The 19,120-nt window shown below is 32.7% G+C and overlaps 1 protein-coding gene across 1 annotated transcript; it reads left to right on the top strand.

The window, feature by feature from the left end:
- The first annotated feature begins 8,137 nt into the window (after nt 1-8,137).
- LOC125834263 (transmembrane emp24 domain-containing protein p24delta7-like) lies at nt 8,138-13,707 on the top strand. Its single transcript, XM_049513429.1, has 4 exons — nt 8,138-8,511; nt 9,307-9,522; nt 13,275-13,351; nt 13,441-13,707. Exons 1-4 carry the CDS (start codon nt 8,299-8,301, stop codon nt 13,583-13,585), a joined length of 651 nt encoding a protein of 216 aa, XP_049369386.1. The 5' UTR covers nt 8,138-8,298; the 3' UTR covers nt 13,586-13,707.
- The last annotated feature ends 5,413 nt before the right edge of the window (nt 13,708-19,120 follow it).

Here is a 19,120-nt window from a genome sequence, read left to right as displayed (position 1 = left end):
TATGGATAAAAAAATTGTTCTTGCTTGGTTTGATCCACTTATGGTGGAGGTGTTTAATTATGGAATGTATTGTGACCATGGCCTTAAAGGCATAGTATGAGAAATTGGAGTGTTATCATGTCATTATATGAATGAGAATTCAATGAAGATAATGTGATCATGTTATGAATGTAAAGGTGTTGCTATTGAAAGATTATTTCTCAATTTGACACTCATGAATGTTGATGATAGAATATGAAGGATTCTTCAATATAAAGTATACCTTGAATTGGTAGGGCTTATGCATCATTTTCTTGTACAAATGATTATATTGTTGATTGTTGAATCCTCGGATCGGTAGGCTAGTGGCACCCTTCCACACGAGCTTATAATGAACCTTGGAGTCGGTAGGCCTATGGCACCTTTCCATGAAGGTTAATGATGAGACTTGAACCGGTAGGCCCATGACACCCTTTCAAGAGGAGTTAATGAGCTTTCCTAAATGAACCTTGAAACGGTAGGCTTAAAGCACCCTTTCACGTGTTAATAAATGTAATTTGGAGTTGGTAGGCCAATGGCACCTCTCATATGTGATAATGTCAAGGTAACGAACTATTCTATGGGAATGTTGGCTAAGCACCGAGTGGATTTGGTTAGATGGAAACTCCCCCAATAGTTAGGCATGAGTTTCAATGATCGTCTACCTTATCCCATAAACTATGTACCCGCATAGGTAGCTAGTGGATCTATTAAGCTATATATACCGGTCTTCCTTAGGCAAGTAGACCACCTATTTACGGTGTGGGGACTTATGACACCGGATTCCATGACAAGCTCTCATGGTCTATGTCGGTTAAACGCTTACTTCCCATCATGCGAGATTTCATTATGGTTTCTTGATAGGTTCTACAAAGTGTAGGTAGTAGTATGGGATGCTACCTATACATTGCACGAGTAGGCTTGGAGAGGGTCATAGTGAGTTTCTCTAAATCCTAATGTATGTGATACAATTGTGGCCTAAATGAGGTTATTAAAGAATGTTGGCTCTCAAATGCTTAATATGAGATGCATGCTATACTTGGGTTATATTACGAGTTATTTCCCCTTGTCATGTCTTAAGTGATGATATACCTCTTATGTATGAATATTGTGCAAAGGTGAAAGAAAGGAATGATAAGTTACCTTAAGTGACCTTAATGTGGTGCCTTAGTATGGATGGTGGTATGGGACGCCATCCATACATTGCACGAGGTATAGCATAAGGGTTTCTTGAGGTGAAGGTCCAAGGTAAAGGTTTTCATGTTGAAATTGTTTAAAGGTAATATTATGACTTACTTGATGTTTATGCTTGTATTGTATGTCTTTTATGCAACTATTCATGGTACTTCAAAAAGTGGCATAATGCATGGTTTCTAACCAAAATGTCCCTTTTAAAGCATGTCTTGCATGGTCATCATACTTAGTACATTTTGTGTACTAACCCATATTCTTCATATTTTTACTATAAGTGTAGGTTTCGGCAAGTGATCCCTCCTAGCTAGTTTGAAGTGTTGGATTGCTTTCCTCCAAGACTTGGTATGTCCTCATGGATTCGAGGATAAGACTTTTAAGTTCTTTTGTTCATGTAATAGACTTAATAGACTTATTTTGATTGTAAAGGGTCGTGTCCCTACTTATGTTTTGTGACTGTGTCTAAGATGGCCATGTGAGACTTAGACTTTCGCTGTGTGTTTTTAAAGTTGTTTTAATGAAGTTTAAATGTGTGGATGTAAATAAGTTTTTAATTCCGCACTATTATCATTATTGAATGCAATGAATGACTATGTGGCTTGTATAAGACCCCTTTGGGGTCGAGTACGCCTTGTTACGACTTGGGGGTGCTCCCGGGTCGTGATAGTATCAAAGCAATAAAGCTTTTTCGCTCTTTAACGTATTAGATCAAAATCAAAACAACCACAAAATGGAACCGCAATGGCCCCTTCTACCAACACTCTTTCGACCTTTTCACTTCAACATCTTATTTCGTCCTGCTCCATTAAACTTAAGACAACAAATTATCTTATATGGAGGACACAAATGTCTCAGTTGATTCAAGTGATGAGATTAACCTACCTTGTCATAGAACCACCTAAAGATACTTGTTCCACTGGAAAGACTACTGAGGAAACTGTAGCAGGCGAGAAGGGTGTAAAAGACAACAACATTGTTGATGACTGGAGGAGAAAAATGTGTTGCTAAAGAGTTGGATCTCAGGCAACTTGACAGAAGAAAACATGTACTTGATCGTAGGCTGCTCAACTGCCAAAGAGATGTGGGAATGCTTGGAAGAAACTTATCTTCAAGCAACAAAAGATAAGGAGTTCCAGCTCAAACAACAACTGCAAAGTGTGAAGCTAGGAAACCTACTACAACACAATTATTTACATGAGTAGTATTGTATTATAACTCAAATACCTTATCCTAGTCGACTCCTGCAATATACAGTAGCTTAGTTGTACATAACTTAGGATTTAGTAGTCTAGTCCTAGTATAACTCTAACTCTAACTCGTCAGCCTGCTTCGATGGACCTGTTCATTTGACATATTCCATCAGTCTTCAAGCTTCCTTCAGCAACAATTTCTATCTTCCTATCTCTTTTACCTATTAATTATTTTAAGATTTTGAGGATTAAACTTGGGTTTTGAGTCTAAACTTTGAAGGTTTTGTAAAGATGGAAGGTTTTGAATAAAATGGTGTTTTTAGATTGAATTCAATTCCATTTTCGATATGATTTTCATCGGTGGTTTCTAAATGCCTTGGGTAACACATTTTCGTATAAATTTTCAAATTCAAATCTCATTTTTAGAATTGGGTCTTTTGGGTCAATTTGACCCCATTTTTCAAAAGTCTTGATATGTGTGTTGTTAGATTCAATTTCTTATTGTGATTACTTATTTGGCTAGATTTCATTAATTTGGAGACCCAACAAAAAGGAAATGCTCAAGTCCCAGAGTGGTTGTTTGGTTGTTTGATGCAAATGAACTTCTGAACCTGTTGTTAAGTATATAAAATTTCGTATTTCTTTATTGTATGAGTTGGGAGTAATGAGATTTGGTAATGGAATTGACTTGTTCATATTTGATAATTATAATTATGAAAGAGGGTAATAAAAAAGTAATTTGATGATATTGATGAATGTTTAGACTGATTCATTATTGAGGTTGTATCATGATTGTGTTAGTAAGGTCTGCGTATTGATATGAAAATTTATCATATTCTCATGACTTGTATGAACATGTCTATTTGCATTGATTCTAAAATATCGTGATGAGATCTTTTATGATTATGATGCCGAAGGAAAATGGTTTTGACGAGTGAGATATGTCAAATGAAAATGGTTCTGACGAGTAAGATATGTCAAAGGAAAATGGTTCTGATGGATACATGGATCTTGCAAGTCCCCCATGGGTTCTGGCTTGATATTCAGCGAATGTGTATGATAGGACAAATATTTATCACTATATTTGATATTTCATCTTGTTGCATTGCACATCATTAGTATTGTGAACCTTGTGATTATTTGTGTTGGGAATTGTGCTTGGAGCTTATGAACTTTGTGTTGATGACTTGTGTGTGTTGAAAGGTTGATATTCATGCTATGTGTTGTATTAATTGTGAACTGCTAGGTTGTGATGATTCTGTGCAGGTTGTAGTCTTGGAGGTTCGGTTGGAGTACCCATATTCTATATTGCTTTACTTCGTGTTTAGTGGTCTGCTTGCTCAATACTGTGTTGTTTGGTACTCACTCCTTATTTCTACACTTGTGTAGGTTACAAGCCCGAATTTTCATGATTATTCTCCCCTTCTTCGTCCGATGCTTATTGTAGAGAGTTGAGAGGTAGTTGCTTGTTTCTCGATAGAATCTCTTACTCCTTTATATGGAATTGTTCTATTCTAGAAACAATAACATTGAGACTTATATTTACTTCATTTCTATTGTAATACATTAGAGACTTGTACACATGATAACCAGATTTTAGGGGTTTATTTAAGTTGATTATGATTTCCACATTTCTTTTTGGTGTTAGACTTTTATTTTTGATTTACTTCCGCATTTATCGTATTATTTGAGTTTTAGACTGACTTATCTTGGTGGGATAAGATGAGTGCCGTCATGCCTAATTTTGGATCATGGCATCAGCAATTCAGCACTCAACAACTACTAGCTCAAATCCAAATACAATGAACTATAAGACCATATGATGTGCTAAAAAGGAATAAAATAGGGGAGAAAAAGATACAATTTTGTGTTTCAAGATGAAAATGAATGATAATTATACAAAAAACATAAAAGAAGACTTACCAATAATATGTTTGTTAGAAAAAAAGTTAAAATATATATATATTATAAAAGTTCAATTCTTCGATGCACTGGAGAATCGCAATCCTACATCGAACACCAAATCAAATCGAAATTTTGAAAAGAGACATCGAAATCAAACCAAAAAGTTGAAGAACCGAATTAGTTTGATTCGGTCCAATTTTTTTTCCGATATTTATGTCTACTCCTACTTTTAATGGTAATTATTTAAGTTAATTTATTATTTTTATATGAATGACGCAAAACTAGCTTTGAAAGTAGATCACTCTTCAACAGTGCTTTCTTTCATAGTAAGAAAGAATTGAATTAGCCTCGAAGAATAGAATTGTCGTTCGTAGAAAAATCAAATTGTATTAAAAGAAAAGGGGGATACAAAAAAGTAATAAGATAGGTGCACAAATCGATTAATTGTATCGATCGTATTCTTGAGTTTGAAATGAAAGGAGAAGTAATGTTGTTTAACACGAGAGCTGATTTATTTAAAAACATGAAAGATAGTTTCAAAAGGAAAGATATGCCATAAAGTTCGCCTTGTTTTTTGCCCGAAAGAACCACTCACTACTAGTCGGACTAGTAGGGGCCTATTTGGAGACATACTTAACATGGTGTCTTTCGAACCAAACACGATGCTCGTTGGGTTATGGTACATATGGTGAAATTATTGAGGATTTTGGATAGTGTAGAAAAAAATAATAGTGTGGTCAATTGGCATGTAATTTTGGCTAAAATATAGGAAATAAATTGAGGAGGAAAAATTTGAGCCACGTAATAACATTAAGACTTAAGAACATAAATATATGAATAATATTATATTAAAGACATATTGGACCAATAGTAATACGAGAATGACCAAATGTCATCCCTCAATCTATATTTGGATTCTCAACTACACACTTCAATTTTACGGGTCACCCCTTGAATTGTTTAAAGCTGAAATTATTATCCTCCTAAATGCTTACTTGACAAAGTGAGTGTATTTCACTCTCTTTGAGAGAGTGAGCACCAAAGATAATATTAAAATTTTATTTTAAATATTTTTTCACTAATGCAAATATTTTTAATTATTCCCTTTCAACTTATTTATTTTTTTTCTTCTCCATTTCTTCATAGTAATAACATAGATCAAATTTCTCCATCATTCACCATCCCTAACATGTCTCCGCCGCCGCCGCCACCATCAATTTTTCTCAAATTATGACATATTTGAAGCAATCATCAATAGTAATATCATGATAAAAGTGTTCAAATTAAAACATGTATTAAAGTATTTGCACTGTTTAATTTTGATCTTCTCATGATTGATTTACCCAGTAAAACGAAAGTGAAAAAATTGAGAGAAAAATTATTGAAGAAACAAGATTTGCAACAAGTTGTGAAGTTAGGGAGAAAAGATTTGAATACCCTGCTAATAGATAAGCTAGGTGTTGAGTTTCAAAAAATCCAGATGAAGCTCTTAAATAGAAAAAGTTAGATGAAGAAATTTTTTTTATGTGAATGGTGGAAATATGAAACTAATGGGGTTGGAAGCATGAACAATTGAGAAATATTATAGATGAAGATGATAAAAATGTGCTAGGGTGTTGAATTGTAGTTGTTGAATTAGGGAGGTGATAAAGGTGGAGGTGAAGGTGGTGGCGACGATTTCTCATACGAACTGGTGAAAAGAATGGAGCCCGGAAAATTCACCCTGTGAGAAAGATTAAAAAAAATAGAAGAAGACCCCTAATGTATTCCCCAATATTTTTCCCAAATCAAGCTTTCACAAAAAAAAAAATTAGGGTTACAAAAAGGATTGAAGAAGAAAGGATAAAGAAGAGGGAAGAAAAAAAAGTTCTTTAGAAAAAGATTAATGGGTGAAATACACGTATCAAGCGTGTGTTTTTCACCACAAGGCAGATGACTGATAATCACATTTTAAGGGTTATTTATTCCATTTTAAAGTAATTTAAGGGGTAGCAGGACCTCTGTAAAATATAAGTATGTAGTTGAAAAACTGAATATATAATGAGAGGCTATTTAACTATTATCTCATAGTAACAAAGGGCAATATCACAATAACAAAGAACAATATATTTTTTTTCTCAATTATTTACTATGATGCAAATTTATGAAAATTATTTTGCTAGGCAAAATAGACTAGAATTTATTCTTAATATTTAAACATGAAAGATCCTAATAACATAATTAGAATGTAACATTATCATATTGTTTTGGATAATAAACATTGTAAATAAGTGGTATGTTATCCATGCATTTGATGTTTATAATAAGATTTGAGAAGATAGTAAAGAATAACAAAGTAAAAGCATTTGAAATATGTTTAAAAGAGAGAACAAATTATAACTTTTTCGTATTTTACTCAGCTAGTATTGATATATAGTCAACTAGTTAGGCAATCAATAATATAAATTGAAGTAAATAACAAAAATGTCAAGTGCAGAAAGCAAGTGACACTCAACTTGTATCACTTGAACCTTTTGGGTATCAGCTTCAGAGTCGCTTTTGATGGAAATGCTAACTAAACATGTCTTATCGAGTCTGGATCCTTCAAGATTGATTGAGTTCCTAAAAAAATTGATCTATTCAAGCATTGCATTCTTCTTTCATTCCGATTCTACCGGCTTATCAAAGCTTAAAGGCCTTCATGAGTTCTCTTGAATCGTCATTTCTAGACCCATTTACATGACTGTCACTATGGTTCTCTGTTCTAATATTGTTAGATAACTCCTTTCGTCGTGTTTTATTCACTTTCCAACATAACATAATTTTTGGACAAATCAAATCCAGCAATCCTAATCATGTTTTGAGCATTATCATTGAGGGTAAGAATCCTTCCAAAACAATGAGACACTTGTAGAGAAGTACCCTGATCATATGCAATTCGAGTTTCTTTAACTATTGGATCAACTTCATGATTGGTGGGATTATCCAAAAATGCCATTGGTTTGCTCAATATTTTCTAGTGTCATCCATTATATCAATCGACACTTTAGCTTCACAAATATAAAATTGTTAGCAAAAAATAAGTAGAATTAAAATAATATCATAATTGCCTTGCCTTAGGTGGGCGGCAATCTGATTGTCCTTAAAAAAGTACAGTTGAATTTATTACGTGATTTTAAGGACACATGAATATTGATCTATTTTACAATAGAATGAAGCAATGAATAGTAATATATCAAAAGTAATTAAATAAGAATATCAATAAATGTAGCCTGAATAACTTGAATCCAATGATGTCTTTTGATGAAGACGTCTTTTGAGTAGATTAGTACTTGAAAAACAATACAAGTCTTGAGAAAAAAGTAAATAAGAATGTTAATGTTTTTCTAATAGTGTGTAAATCAATTGTTACATTCAGAATCCTTCGACATGAAGGTTAGACTCATTTTATAGGGGCCGAGAGTCATTGCCTCTTAATTTACATTAATTGAAAAAAATGATATTAATGCTAAGGAAAAAACAATCGACATTTCCTCCATAGCAAATCTATAACAACTAATATTATTTGCTTGTCTTTCCTTCGAGTATTGTATTTTAGTTAGGTCTTATTCTTTCGAAGTGAACATAACTTTTCACCTTCAAAATTTAACTATAACATATCCAACCTCTCACGTGTCTTTAATTAACTCGATAACATATCTTGTCTCTTCTTATTCTATGCAATAACATTAGAGAATTGAATTGAATAATAAAAGTAGTTGTAGTCACATCATGTTATTACCACATCTAATTAAAGAAGAATCAACACTATTAAAAAGTGGAAAAAATAAAAATTGGGAAGTATAGATCATAGAAATACAAAATCCGAGTCTTTTGACTTTCTTCGATATATCGTCCTACTGTCTTCTTCCCTAAAACAAAGCCTTCTTTGAACTTCAACTTCTCCTTCAATCTAGCAAATTTTTTTCTCTAAATTTTGTCCCTTGTTCTTGTTTTGGTTCAATTCAACAGGAAAATGATGATTTGGAGAAGTAAAACCCTATTTCTTCTTGTTATTTTGGGAATTTTTTTGACCCAAATTGAATCTCTAAGATTTGAACTGGAATCGGGTCATACAAAATGCATAGCTGAAGAAATCAAGGGTCATTCCATGACTGTTGGCAAGTATCACATCGTTAATCCAAATGAAGGTTATCCTTTGCCTGATACCCACAAAGTCACCGTCAGGGTAAATACACTTTTTGTTTTTGTTTTGCGCAGATTTATATAAGCTAGGTTACAAATGGGTTTATGCTTATTTTTCAAATTAGCAACTGGGTTTACTTAATTGAAGCTTTATACGTCAATGGAAACATACTAGTTCTTCTTATGGTGATCGTCTGCATAGGCTGAGACGCCAGAACCGGGATTTGAAGCTGATGGGTTCCGAATTTTAGTGTTGTCAAGTTATTGAGTTTTAAATTAATAATTTTTCAAATAAATACAGGGTTTGAAAAATGACAATAGTATAATTAGATTAAAAATTATAAAACAATATAAAAGATTTTAAGAGTTTTTTTGTGTGTAGTTCTTGATATAAAAATCTTAATTTTGGACTAGTACAAGTTTTTCACCTTTGGATGATAGATGCATTGATGGGGATATGCTAGATGTTGTAAAGCTTCATTTTGATATTATGGTTGGACAAATATTCTGGAGTCAACTGCAAAAATCTTTAACCTAGTTAATTAAGTTCTGTTTGGTTTTTTGTTTTATGTATTTGTAATGTAACAATAGAGGAATGTTGATACATTTAGTCATTTGATCAATCAGTTGACTATATTTCAATCCCAAGTTAGTTGAGATCTGCCATATGAATCCTGTGTAAGTTCTGCTGAATTCAGACCCATCTTATGCCAATACTGTATTATTTGTCCTGACGCATTTGTTCTGATGGTTTCATATGCTCAAAGTTTGAAAATTTGTCCTTGTTCTCCGATATACCTTTGATTATCTAGATTTCTTCTGGTGTTTTGTGCTTTAGGTAACGTCTGCACAAGGGAATAGCCATGCCCATCACTATGCGGAAAATGTTCATGAGGGGCATTTTTCTTTTGAGACTGCGGAAGGTGCAGACTATCACACTTGCTTTACTGCTGCTGATCACAAGCCTCCGGTTAAGTTGACTATTGATTTTGACTGGAAAAGTGGCGTTGCAGCTAAAGATTGGACAAATGTTGCCAAGAAAGCCTCTGTTGAGGTAAGCACTTATTTTTCTTTTAATTTGCGTACCTGTGTAGCTCAATTTCATATTTATCAGGATCCTTCTATCTATTTTGTCTAGACAAATGTTGGCAATTGACATCCGTTGACCCCTGTATTCATGTAATATTTAATTTTCTTGAAATGTGTCTGTGTCTCCTGGTTTTGAGAAAATTAATGACTATTTTATAGCATATAGTGCTGCATGCATTCTATAATTCGTAATGTTGAATATACTGTTCAGTGAAAGCTTCTAAATTTCCCTGAACTTTTAATGTTGTCTTGTTTGATAGAAGCATCTTGTTTAGTTTGATCAGTAAGGTATCAGATTTGGGGGGCTCTTTTGTGCTGTTACAAAATTTGTGATTCTTTTTACGGAAAAGGGACAAACATTCATTTTCTTAACTGATTGCAAAATCCTAGTTAAAAGACAACAATATTGAAGGAATAGAAAGGAATCAGGGTGGGGGTTCATAATCAGGTATTCAGATTTAATTATATGGGTGTGTCGGATCAATTCATATGGGTTGGTTACTTTAATTCACATTGGATTAACACCTGAACCAATTATACACTTCCACATCCCTGAGAATACAACTACTGCTAGTGATGTTGTGAGGCAGCTGGGCGATATCTATATGGTGCAGTGTCGCTAATTTTCTTCTCTGCCAACAGAAGTTAGGCTTAAAATATACTCTACAGAACTGTGCAACTTAGATATCAAGAATGTGATTGGCCAAAAGGTTTATTACTTCTCCATCCCAATTTATGTGATGGTTTTGACTAGGTACGGAGTTTAAGAAGGAAAGACTTTTGAATTTTGTGGTCTAAAACAAGCCATATTGTGTGGCTATAGATCATCTCATTACGGTTAAAATGGAGGTTAAGTTGAATTGTTACTAAATATAGAAATGTGTTATTCTTTTGGGGAGTAATTAAAAAATTTTCACAAGAAAGAGGAAATGAGTTAAAAATATAGAGATCATCACCTAGAGATAATTGGTGAGCTAATAATTGTTGTTTTAATAGCTGTATTCCTTCATCAAAAGAGATATACTTAGATTAGACAATGTCACCTCTTTGAGACTTTGACCATTTACTTAATCAGGAAAAAAACCTCGTCGCCTGTTCTAATTTCTTAATAAACTCAATTGAAGTTTCAAAGACATCATTGTCCATTGGCAGTTGCTTAATTTAGTTCATCTCAGAATGTGAAGTGTATACTTAAATACCCAAAGTACTTTCTTGTTCTTGGAAATTTTCCAATTATTTATCTATTTCTGATAATGATAACAAGTTCTATAAATAGAATTGACTGCACAAGTTGTGTGGTCAAGCCCAAAATTAGAATTACAAGATGGTTCCTGATACCTCTCTAAATGTAATCTAAAGCATCAAAAATATTGTGTCTCTGCTATATGTTCTTGTTTACATTAAATTAAAACAGGACTAGACAATTCATTTTGAACTTCTGGATGGAGCTTCCTTTATCTTCAAAGCATCTCTGATTTATTTCTTCCCTTTTGTCCACCAGATGCAAGCTGGGACAATCCTCTATTTCTCTTTCTGTTCGGCAAACCTGCCCTCCCTATCCTAAGTGACTATAGATAGTCTCTGGCGTCAGCTATTTCCCACTTTAAATCTTGAGTTGCTTAGGAAAGTTGGCCACAAATATCTGATGGATTTCCAAAAACTTACGCCATAAAGGGTGGGGACTGGTTTGGTAATCCAATTGGAATCCTCATCATATTTATTTCTGATCACCTCCTTCCGTAGAGAATGTTCTTCAGAAGCCATTCTCCACTGCCACTTCATTAACAAACCCTGATTCTGGGTTTTTCGATTGAAAAGACCTAGCATACCTTCCTTTTTGCTCTCAAGGTCTCCCGTCTGATCAGGTATATCTTTTTCGTATCATAAGAAATTTCTTCTTTAGGCATCTAGTCTCTTGATAACATTAGAGGGGACATGGAACAAGGACTGTCTGGGCATGACATCTAGTAGACTAGTACATTGTTCAACAGGATTAGTCACCCCCATAGTGACAAGTATTGGCTTTCCCAGTTTGATAGTTTCTTTTCACACTTCTCAAGAATCCTACTCCAGATTCCTATTGATTTCCTTTCATCTTCAATGGCATATCCAAGTATACTGTACGAAGCTCACTATTTCTTCCCTAGGATTTCAGCCAAGTTATGTAACTAAGGTACTTCATTGACTGGATAAATATAACTCTTGCCCCAATTTGTGTAGCCCAAAAACTGTTTCAAATAGAATAAAGATAACCTTTAGCATTCTGATTTGTTCCTTTTCAGTTTCACAAAAAACAATGTGTCATCAGCATATTGGAGGTGGGGAATTTCCATTATGCCAGCAGAGCAGACTTAGGATTCACTTTGAAACCCCTGATCCATTCCTTACTTGAAGCATACTTGAGATTAAAATCCTCAGCATTTCACTCATTCTTGTAGTCAGTATTCTTTGAGTTTTAACACCAAATATCAGGAGAAACTTAGAATTAGTATTTTCTTAAAATAAAAGAAATTGTACTCCAATTGTAATGCAGTGTATAAGATAGACTGGATTATCTAAAAGAGTTTGGTGTCTTTAAGGGGGTTACTTGGTCTTTGTGTATTTAATGCTAAAGTATTTTAGGGAAACAGCTACAATTTGCAACTTTTGCATCAACCTTTCATCAAGCAACAACACACATGCTTTCATCTAGCAACTCTCAACTCTTATGTATCATTGAAGAAGTACTCTAAGCATATTCCATTGATCAAGCCTAGGCTTTCTTAAAATAACTCAGTAACATCAAATAGAAACAAAAGAAAAAGGAACATCATTTTTCTCAAATTGATTTATTATTTCCATGCAAAGCGAAGCTCGGTATCTAAGTGGAGAAGGGTAGAGGGGTGGGCCCATTATATACCGAGTTTAGAAGGTTGTGATTGGTCCAAAGGGCGAGTCACAAACAGATTTCTCGGTTATCAAAAAAAGAAAAGATTTATTAACTAGGTACATTGTTCTTTTTCTTTTGTTTTGTTGGTTCATATGACAAACTCTATCCTCTAAACATCCCGCTCAAGATCCAACTTCCTTCCTTTTTTCAACTCTTCTCTGTTGCTGACTCGAACTTCCAGCCTCTTGGTTAGATATGCAGGCCCTCTTGGCTAAGCTATTCCTTGCATGTCACTAGGTACCTAACTGTTTTATAATGCACAACGGGGCTATGTCGTTTTGCTTAGAGTTTCATGGCTCAGTGTGCAGTTAACTCCTGAATTGTGAGCTTTTTGCTGGCTGGCGGGTAGTTGAAAAAAATCTTAAGCTCCTCAAACACGAGGTTCTGAAATCCATTGATTTTTTAGTTAGCAATACCACTGCATAAAGTTATCTCTGTGTTTCATGTGAAGTGCCATCATTAAAAACATCCCTCTATTACTTTCTTCAACCTTTTAAAGATTCGATTATGTTGAGAACTTCATTCCATCCATCTTGTCCCGAACAACTACAAGTGAAAACACAATTGAAGTCGTACACGTGATCATCTCTTAAATTGTTTTGTCGGTTTTCTTGCCTTTAGTTACGTTAATCCTCTATTATCTAAAAATTGCTGGCAGAATTGTAATTAGTCATATTCCAAAATTTGTGTCGAGGTACATCAATCTTGTTACATGTAGTTCTTGATGACTGCATTTTCTAAAAATGATTTAGACATACGTAATGATTTTTTATCTTTGCTCTTACTAGGCAATGGAATCAGAACTAAAGCATATGCTTGAGATTGTTCAAGGTGTCCACGATGAAATGTTTTATCTCCGAGAAAGGTGTGTTTAATCTTACCTTAATGTTATCTATCCAAAACTCATGAATCAACACTAAATAATTAACGAGTCGATATGTTGACGTGCCACAGGGAAGAAGAAATGCAGGAACTGAACAGAGATACCAGCTATAAATTGGCTTGGATGACTGGTCTGTCAATTCTTATATGCTTGTCTGTGGCAGGTTTGCAAGTGTGGCACTTGAAGACTTTCTTTGAAAAGAAGAAGCTTATATAAGTTATTCTGATTTCAAAATTCACAGTTTCTGCTGTACAATTTTTTTTGGCATACACAACTTAGTCGAAAATTGACTCAAATGTGTAATATTTCTAGACTATTTATTTGTCAATGAAAACTCTTTTAGTTTGATTACTAGTGGCCCTCTCTCCCATCCATCAGAAATAAAGTGCACTGTTTTTGGGTCTTATCAACACAATCCCTCCCTGCATTACTATTATTGGATGATTGGTATTTTGTTCTAAAAATTACTTTCTGTTTCAAAATAAGCGGTGTTTTCGGTTTGTGCATACCCCTTAAGAAAACTACACACTCCTAGAGAGTCCTAAAGAATACTCCTCCTAATTCATATTACTTGACCCCTATTGATTTGACACATTCATTATGAAAGTTTTAATTAGAGCTAATTTAGAGGTGTATTTTACTAAATTAATCAGCACAAACAACTCGTAGGCTGCTTCATTCTCTAGTTTCTGCTCAATAATGTGGGTTTGTTTCTGTGTTCCTAGAGGCATGAAAAGCTGCATATGCTATACCAAAATTTTTGGAAAGTTGCAAGTTTTTTTTCTGATGGATCAATTTTTTTATGTGATTTCAGTCAAATTAACCGAAAAATTGTACAAAGGATTTTTGTTGAAGAAGATGAAGAATAAGAAATTGTCCAAAGGGTTTCGGAAAAAAAAATCCTCTTCTTCTTATGGAAATGTTGTCAAATCTAAATGTTTGAAATAAGTCTTTGTTATAGAAGTTAAAAAAAAGAAGAGGAATTTGAGAGTTTTGATTAACTAATGTAACTTCTCTTTTGATTTTGGTTGCTTTTGGTCACCATTTGGGTTATGGATGAGTTAAAATTGTGAAAGATGGGTAGTTTTTTTAATTGTGAATAAAAATTAAATTAAATTTGGGTAGGCCGTTAGGATTATGATACATGTTCGTACGTTTATTTTAAGGGTATATGCATTCCAAAATATTGATGGTAAGGATATATACAATCCAAAAATATAACGAAGGGTATTGACGTACCATTTATCATAGTTTAGAGGTATATTTGTTCTTTTTTCCGAAATTTTTTTTCTTGCAAAAATGGACAAGTAAAATGGAATATTTATTTTTGTTACAGGGGTCAAATCAAAATGAAACAAAGGGGGTAAGAATTGTTTTTACTAATTTATTCTTAATTGATGTCTTGAAAAAGAAGTAGCTCTTTAATGATTTTTGGTTATGTAAAATTTTATTTATTTAAATAAGGATAAAATTAGAAAATAAAAATAAAAATGTGTTCTCTTAATTATTTTTTATTACTCAGAGGTAGGAATAGAGGCGTATTTAGGATTTTGGCAAGATGAAGCATAATTACGAAAAAATGCATCTTAAATATAAATTTGATCGATTTGACTTTTAAGTTCTTAATATGAACTATTAAATTTTAAAAATTATAGGTCCAAAATATATAATACTATTAGTTTTACACCAATCAAAAATATTTATGGCCAGAAAGATCCTCAAGCCTGTAGATCATAATTTACCAAAATGACAAGAATTCAACATTTGAGATTGAATATTACAACAACAAATAGTGGACTAAAAATAGCATTAGTGCTATGCATGATTATGGAAAGTATCATACTTCTAATGAACATGGGATAACCATTTGACTAATCACGACCTCTAGGCTCTAACAACTAATTTCAACTCAAAATCATACACTAATTAATAGTAGATAAGATAGTAATTTAGTGCTACATGCAAGACATGCTAATTATATTATGGCAAATATCAGGGGCGGAGCTACAGCCATTCAAGGGTGGTCAGCTGAACACCCTTTACTGGAAAATTATATCATATGGAGAGGTCAAATTCTGTATTTAAGGGATAAATAATTAATATTGAACAACCTTGACATAAACTCTTCCGTGGTGCGGTGGTTAAGCGTGTTCATTTCCACCCTAGGTGCACTGGATCAAATCCCACAGATCGCACAACATTTTTAGTTTTATTTTGAGAGCAGAACACAACCTCACACACCATTATTATGTTCCTCAAGTTTCTTAATTATTAATATTACAATTTTAATAATATAGAGTAACATATATGAATACATTATTTTAATTTTGAATATTTAGTTATCATGTAATTCTAATTTTTTATCTAGGATATAATGCACTTTCAAATGGTGAAAACAAAAAAGCCAATATTTTACTTTTAAAATTTGTATTTATATGTGTTAACAACTTTAAACCCAAAGCTAAAATCAATACATGCGTTTTATCTTCTTCTTTTTTTAAGAATTTTTTTTCTAATGGTGTGATTTATGTTTCGTAAAGCTAGACGCATTTGTTCGTAAAGCTAGACGCATTTGTTCGTAAAATATTTCACTTTAAAAATAATAATCATATATTTTTATCATATAAAATAAATGCATCAAAAAGAAAAATAAAACTCGATTGTTTATATTTGATATTGACAAATGTTGAGATGGTTAATGGTAGAATCCCTAGGTTAAACAAATAACATTCAACTCACTTATTAAAAAAATAATTCTTGAACACCCTTGATGAAATTTTTGGCTCCGCCGCTGGTGCCCGCCCCACCCCATTGCCATCCCTACCCACAATACCCCCTCTAGATACGCCCCTGGGTAGGGAAGTGAAGATGGGCAGGGGATCAAAAAGTGGAGATTGATGAAAGTTTAGGTGACCAACCAATTGAATTATTAAGATCCCCTAAATAAATAAATGTAATTCTTAATTTTGTGAAACACCTCTTATTTTGAAACAAAATGAATAGGTGAATACTTGTTACTCCTTCCCTCCACTCTTACTTATTCAGTTTTAGCATATGAAGAAAATAATATCTTTTTTACCCTTTAATATTAACTACGCTATTGAAAGTTCATTGAGATTATGCATTTCATTTATTATTTATGAAGAAATTGATTGTATGACCATCTCTCATAAACACCAAGTACAAAGTCTATTGTTGACAAGTAAAAATGGATGGAAGAAGTATTATACAATGTAAAATTTTTGTATATTCATAAAAGTTATTAGATGAAACTCTTTAATAATTTACCTGAAAAAATTTAGTTATTTTATTCGAGATTACACTAGAAAATTTTAGTTACTTTATTTGAAATCATGCAAGATCCTTTTTCTTACTTGCTTTCATAATCGAGTTAAGAAAAGAAATGACTTGAATGATACGGTTCTTCAATCATCCAAGAATGATAGAGGCTTCCCGCAAATCGATGATTTGAGATTTTAGCTTCAAATTGAATAATCATTAAATAGAACAATTCAACATGATTTGATTAGGATCAAACTAAACCCAACGCATCATATTATAGATACAGTTTAACATGTCAACTATTAAATAACTTATAAGAAATATAAAACATCTAATTGAAAATGTCACGAAAATCCTCACTCTTTGAAAGTGCCCTCGACATCAAGGAACAAGTATTAAGATGTATGTACGGCTTGTTTAGATCATGAGCTATTACAAAATCAAGAAAACGATTTCCATAATATCAATAATCAGTAAGGGGCTGTTTGGTAGGGAGTATTAGGAGAAATAGTCCATGTATTATGTATAATATTATTTAGTACTATGTTTGGCAGGAATTTTGGGCCTATGTTTAACTAATCCCTGAATTAGTTATACACCCTACATGTTGTTATAAGATGTATTACTAATACCTTCCATTTGGTGGTATTAGTAATACATAGAATTTGAGATTAATCTATGTAAAGACAAAATTATTCCTCAAATCATTTTATTTATTTTCTTAATTTTATGTTTTATTAATGTACTAGTAAATTTATTTAAATAATTAGCATACAAATTTTATTTAGAGAGAGTTGTTTGTTGCTAAATATGTCCAATACAACTCAATACAATATTGTGAGTTTTTCATTTACTAATTGAAAAGACAAATATAACACCACATGACGTTTGTGATCTTAATTGAATGCATTATTTGTTGACATATATATATATGTGTGTGTGTGTGAGTTTCTAATTATTTGTATTTTGAATAATTTATAAAAAATGGTATACATATTAGAACTACATTTTGCAATTTTTATGTGTAATTGTAGATGGTTTATTCGATTTTACTATTGTTTACCGTCTTCTTGGTTTTAAAGTAGATAGTATAAATCTTTTAAATTAAAAATTGATCTTTTGTGAGTGACCAATTTATTAAGATGACAATTATCTACCCTCAAATAATTCAAGTGAGAAAATAGCAAACATGACAACAAAATTATTCTTCTCCTAGCTAGTTAAAAGGCCATAAAAAAAAATACTATTGTCCGACAATTATCTACCTTGACCCAATACACGAAATAGAAAATCCTATAAGAATTCAAGGGTATAATTTGAAAGTTTTTTTTGTGTGTAGAGTTTTAATCCAAACACAAGATGAGGTGGGAATCAATGAACCAAACACTTAATAAACAATAAACCCTGCATTACTAATCTCTACACTACACATCCCTGCATTACTAATCTCTACACTACACATCCCTGCATTACTAATCTCTACACTACACATCCCTGCATTACTAATCCCGACGTTTCTAATTCATGCTTTATTTATTTTTGTACCAAACGATCCCTAAAAGGATAAAATGGAAAAAGAAACTCCATCATTATTTAAAGGAAAAAAAGATGAATATACCCCTGAACTATCAAAAATGATATATGAATACCCTTTGTTATACTATTTAGACACTAGTGTCCTTGCCATCCAAAAATGGATCATTTGTGTCCTTCACTCTAACAGTTGGACACATGTCGTCATCCTATGCATCTACCCGAAATATTCACTAAATTTAAACCCACAAAGAAAATCACCCAAAATTTAAACAATCCGCCCTAATAACCCCCTAATCCACCAGTTACTATCACCTAATAATATACCCAAACAAACCAAAATACCCCAGATTCTCTCTACTCAATCGCGACAGACAAATCCTAGCTCGTCGGTGTTCTTCGTAGATTCTTCTTTGATTTTTGCTTCTGCTAACAGATTCAACCTCCGATCATAGGTACTATGTCTTCTCCGTCAACTCACATTCTCTTGTACTATTTATGTTCAATTTTTTATATTTGTCATTTGTAGTGTGTAAGGACACTGGGGTTGAGTATCGATTTTCACTGATATCGATAATATTTTTTTAGAATTTGCATTTTATAGTGATTTTTAGGGGTTTGTTCACGTTAATTTTTTAAAAAGAATTATTCTCTTTTTCTAGGGTTTTACTTTGATGCCGTTTTCAAAGATTTGTTAGGGGTTTGTGCACCTTTATGTTTAAGAAATGTTTTTTTTGTTTGTCTTCATACCGTGTTTCAGATTTATTGCTTGTTTATTGTCATTTTTTGAGATTTGTTGATTTGTCTATCTTCTTCTTTTGTCGACTTGTCTATTCATTGATTTGTTTTTTTCTTTTTCTTTTGTCTACTATCTTCTTTATTTATTGATTTATTTATCTTATTTTTCTTTTGTCTACTATCTCCTTTATTTATTTA

The sequence above is a fragment of the Solanum verrucosum genome, unplaced genomic scaffold (genome assembly GCF_900185275.1).
Source record: "Solanum verrucosum unplaced genomic scaffold, falcon-dt-bn FXZP01000026.1, whole genome shotgun sequence".
NCBI classification, from domain to species: Eukaryota; Viridiplantae; Streptophyta; class Magnoliopsida; order Solanales; family Solanaceae; genus Solanum; species Solanum verrucosum.
Note: the sequence above shows the minus strand (reverse complement) of the source record. Positions and strands in the feature narration are given on the sequence as shown.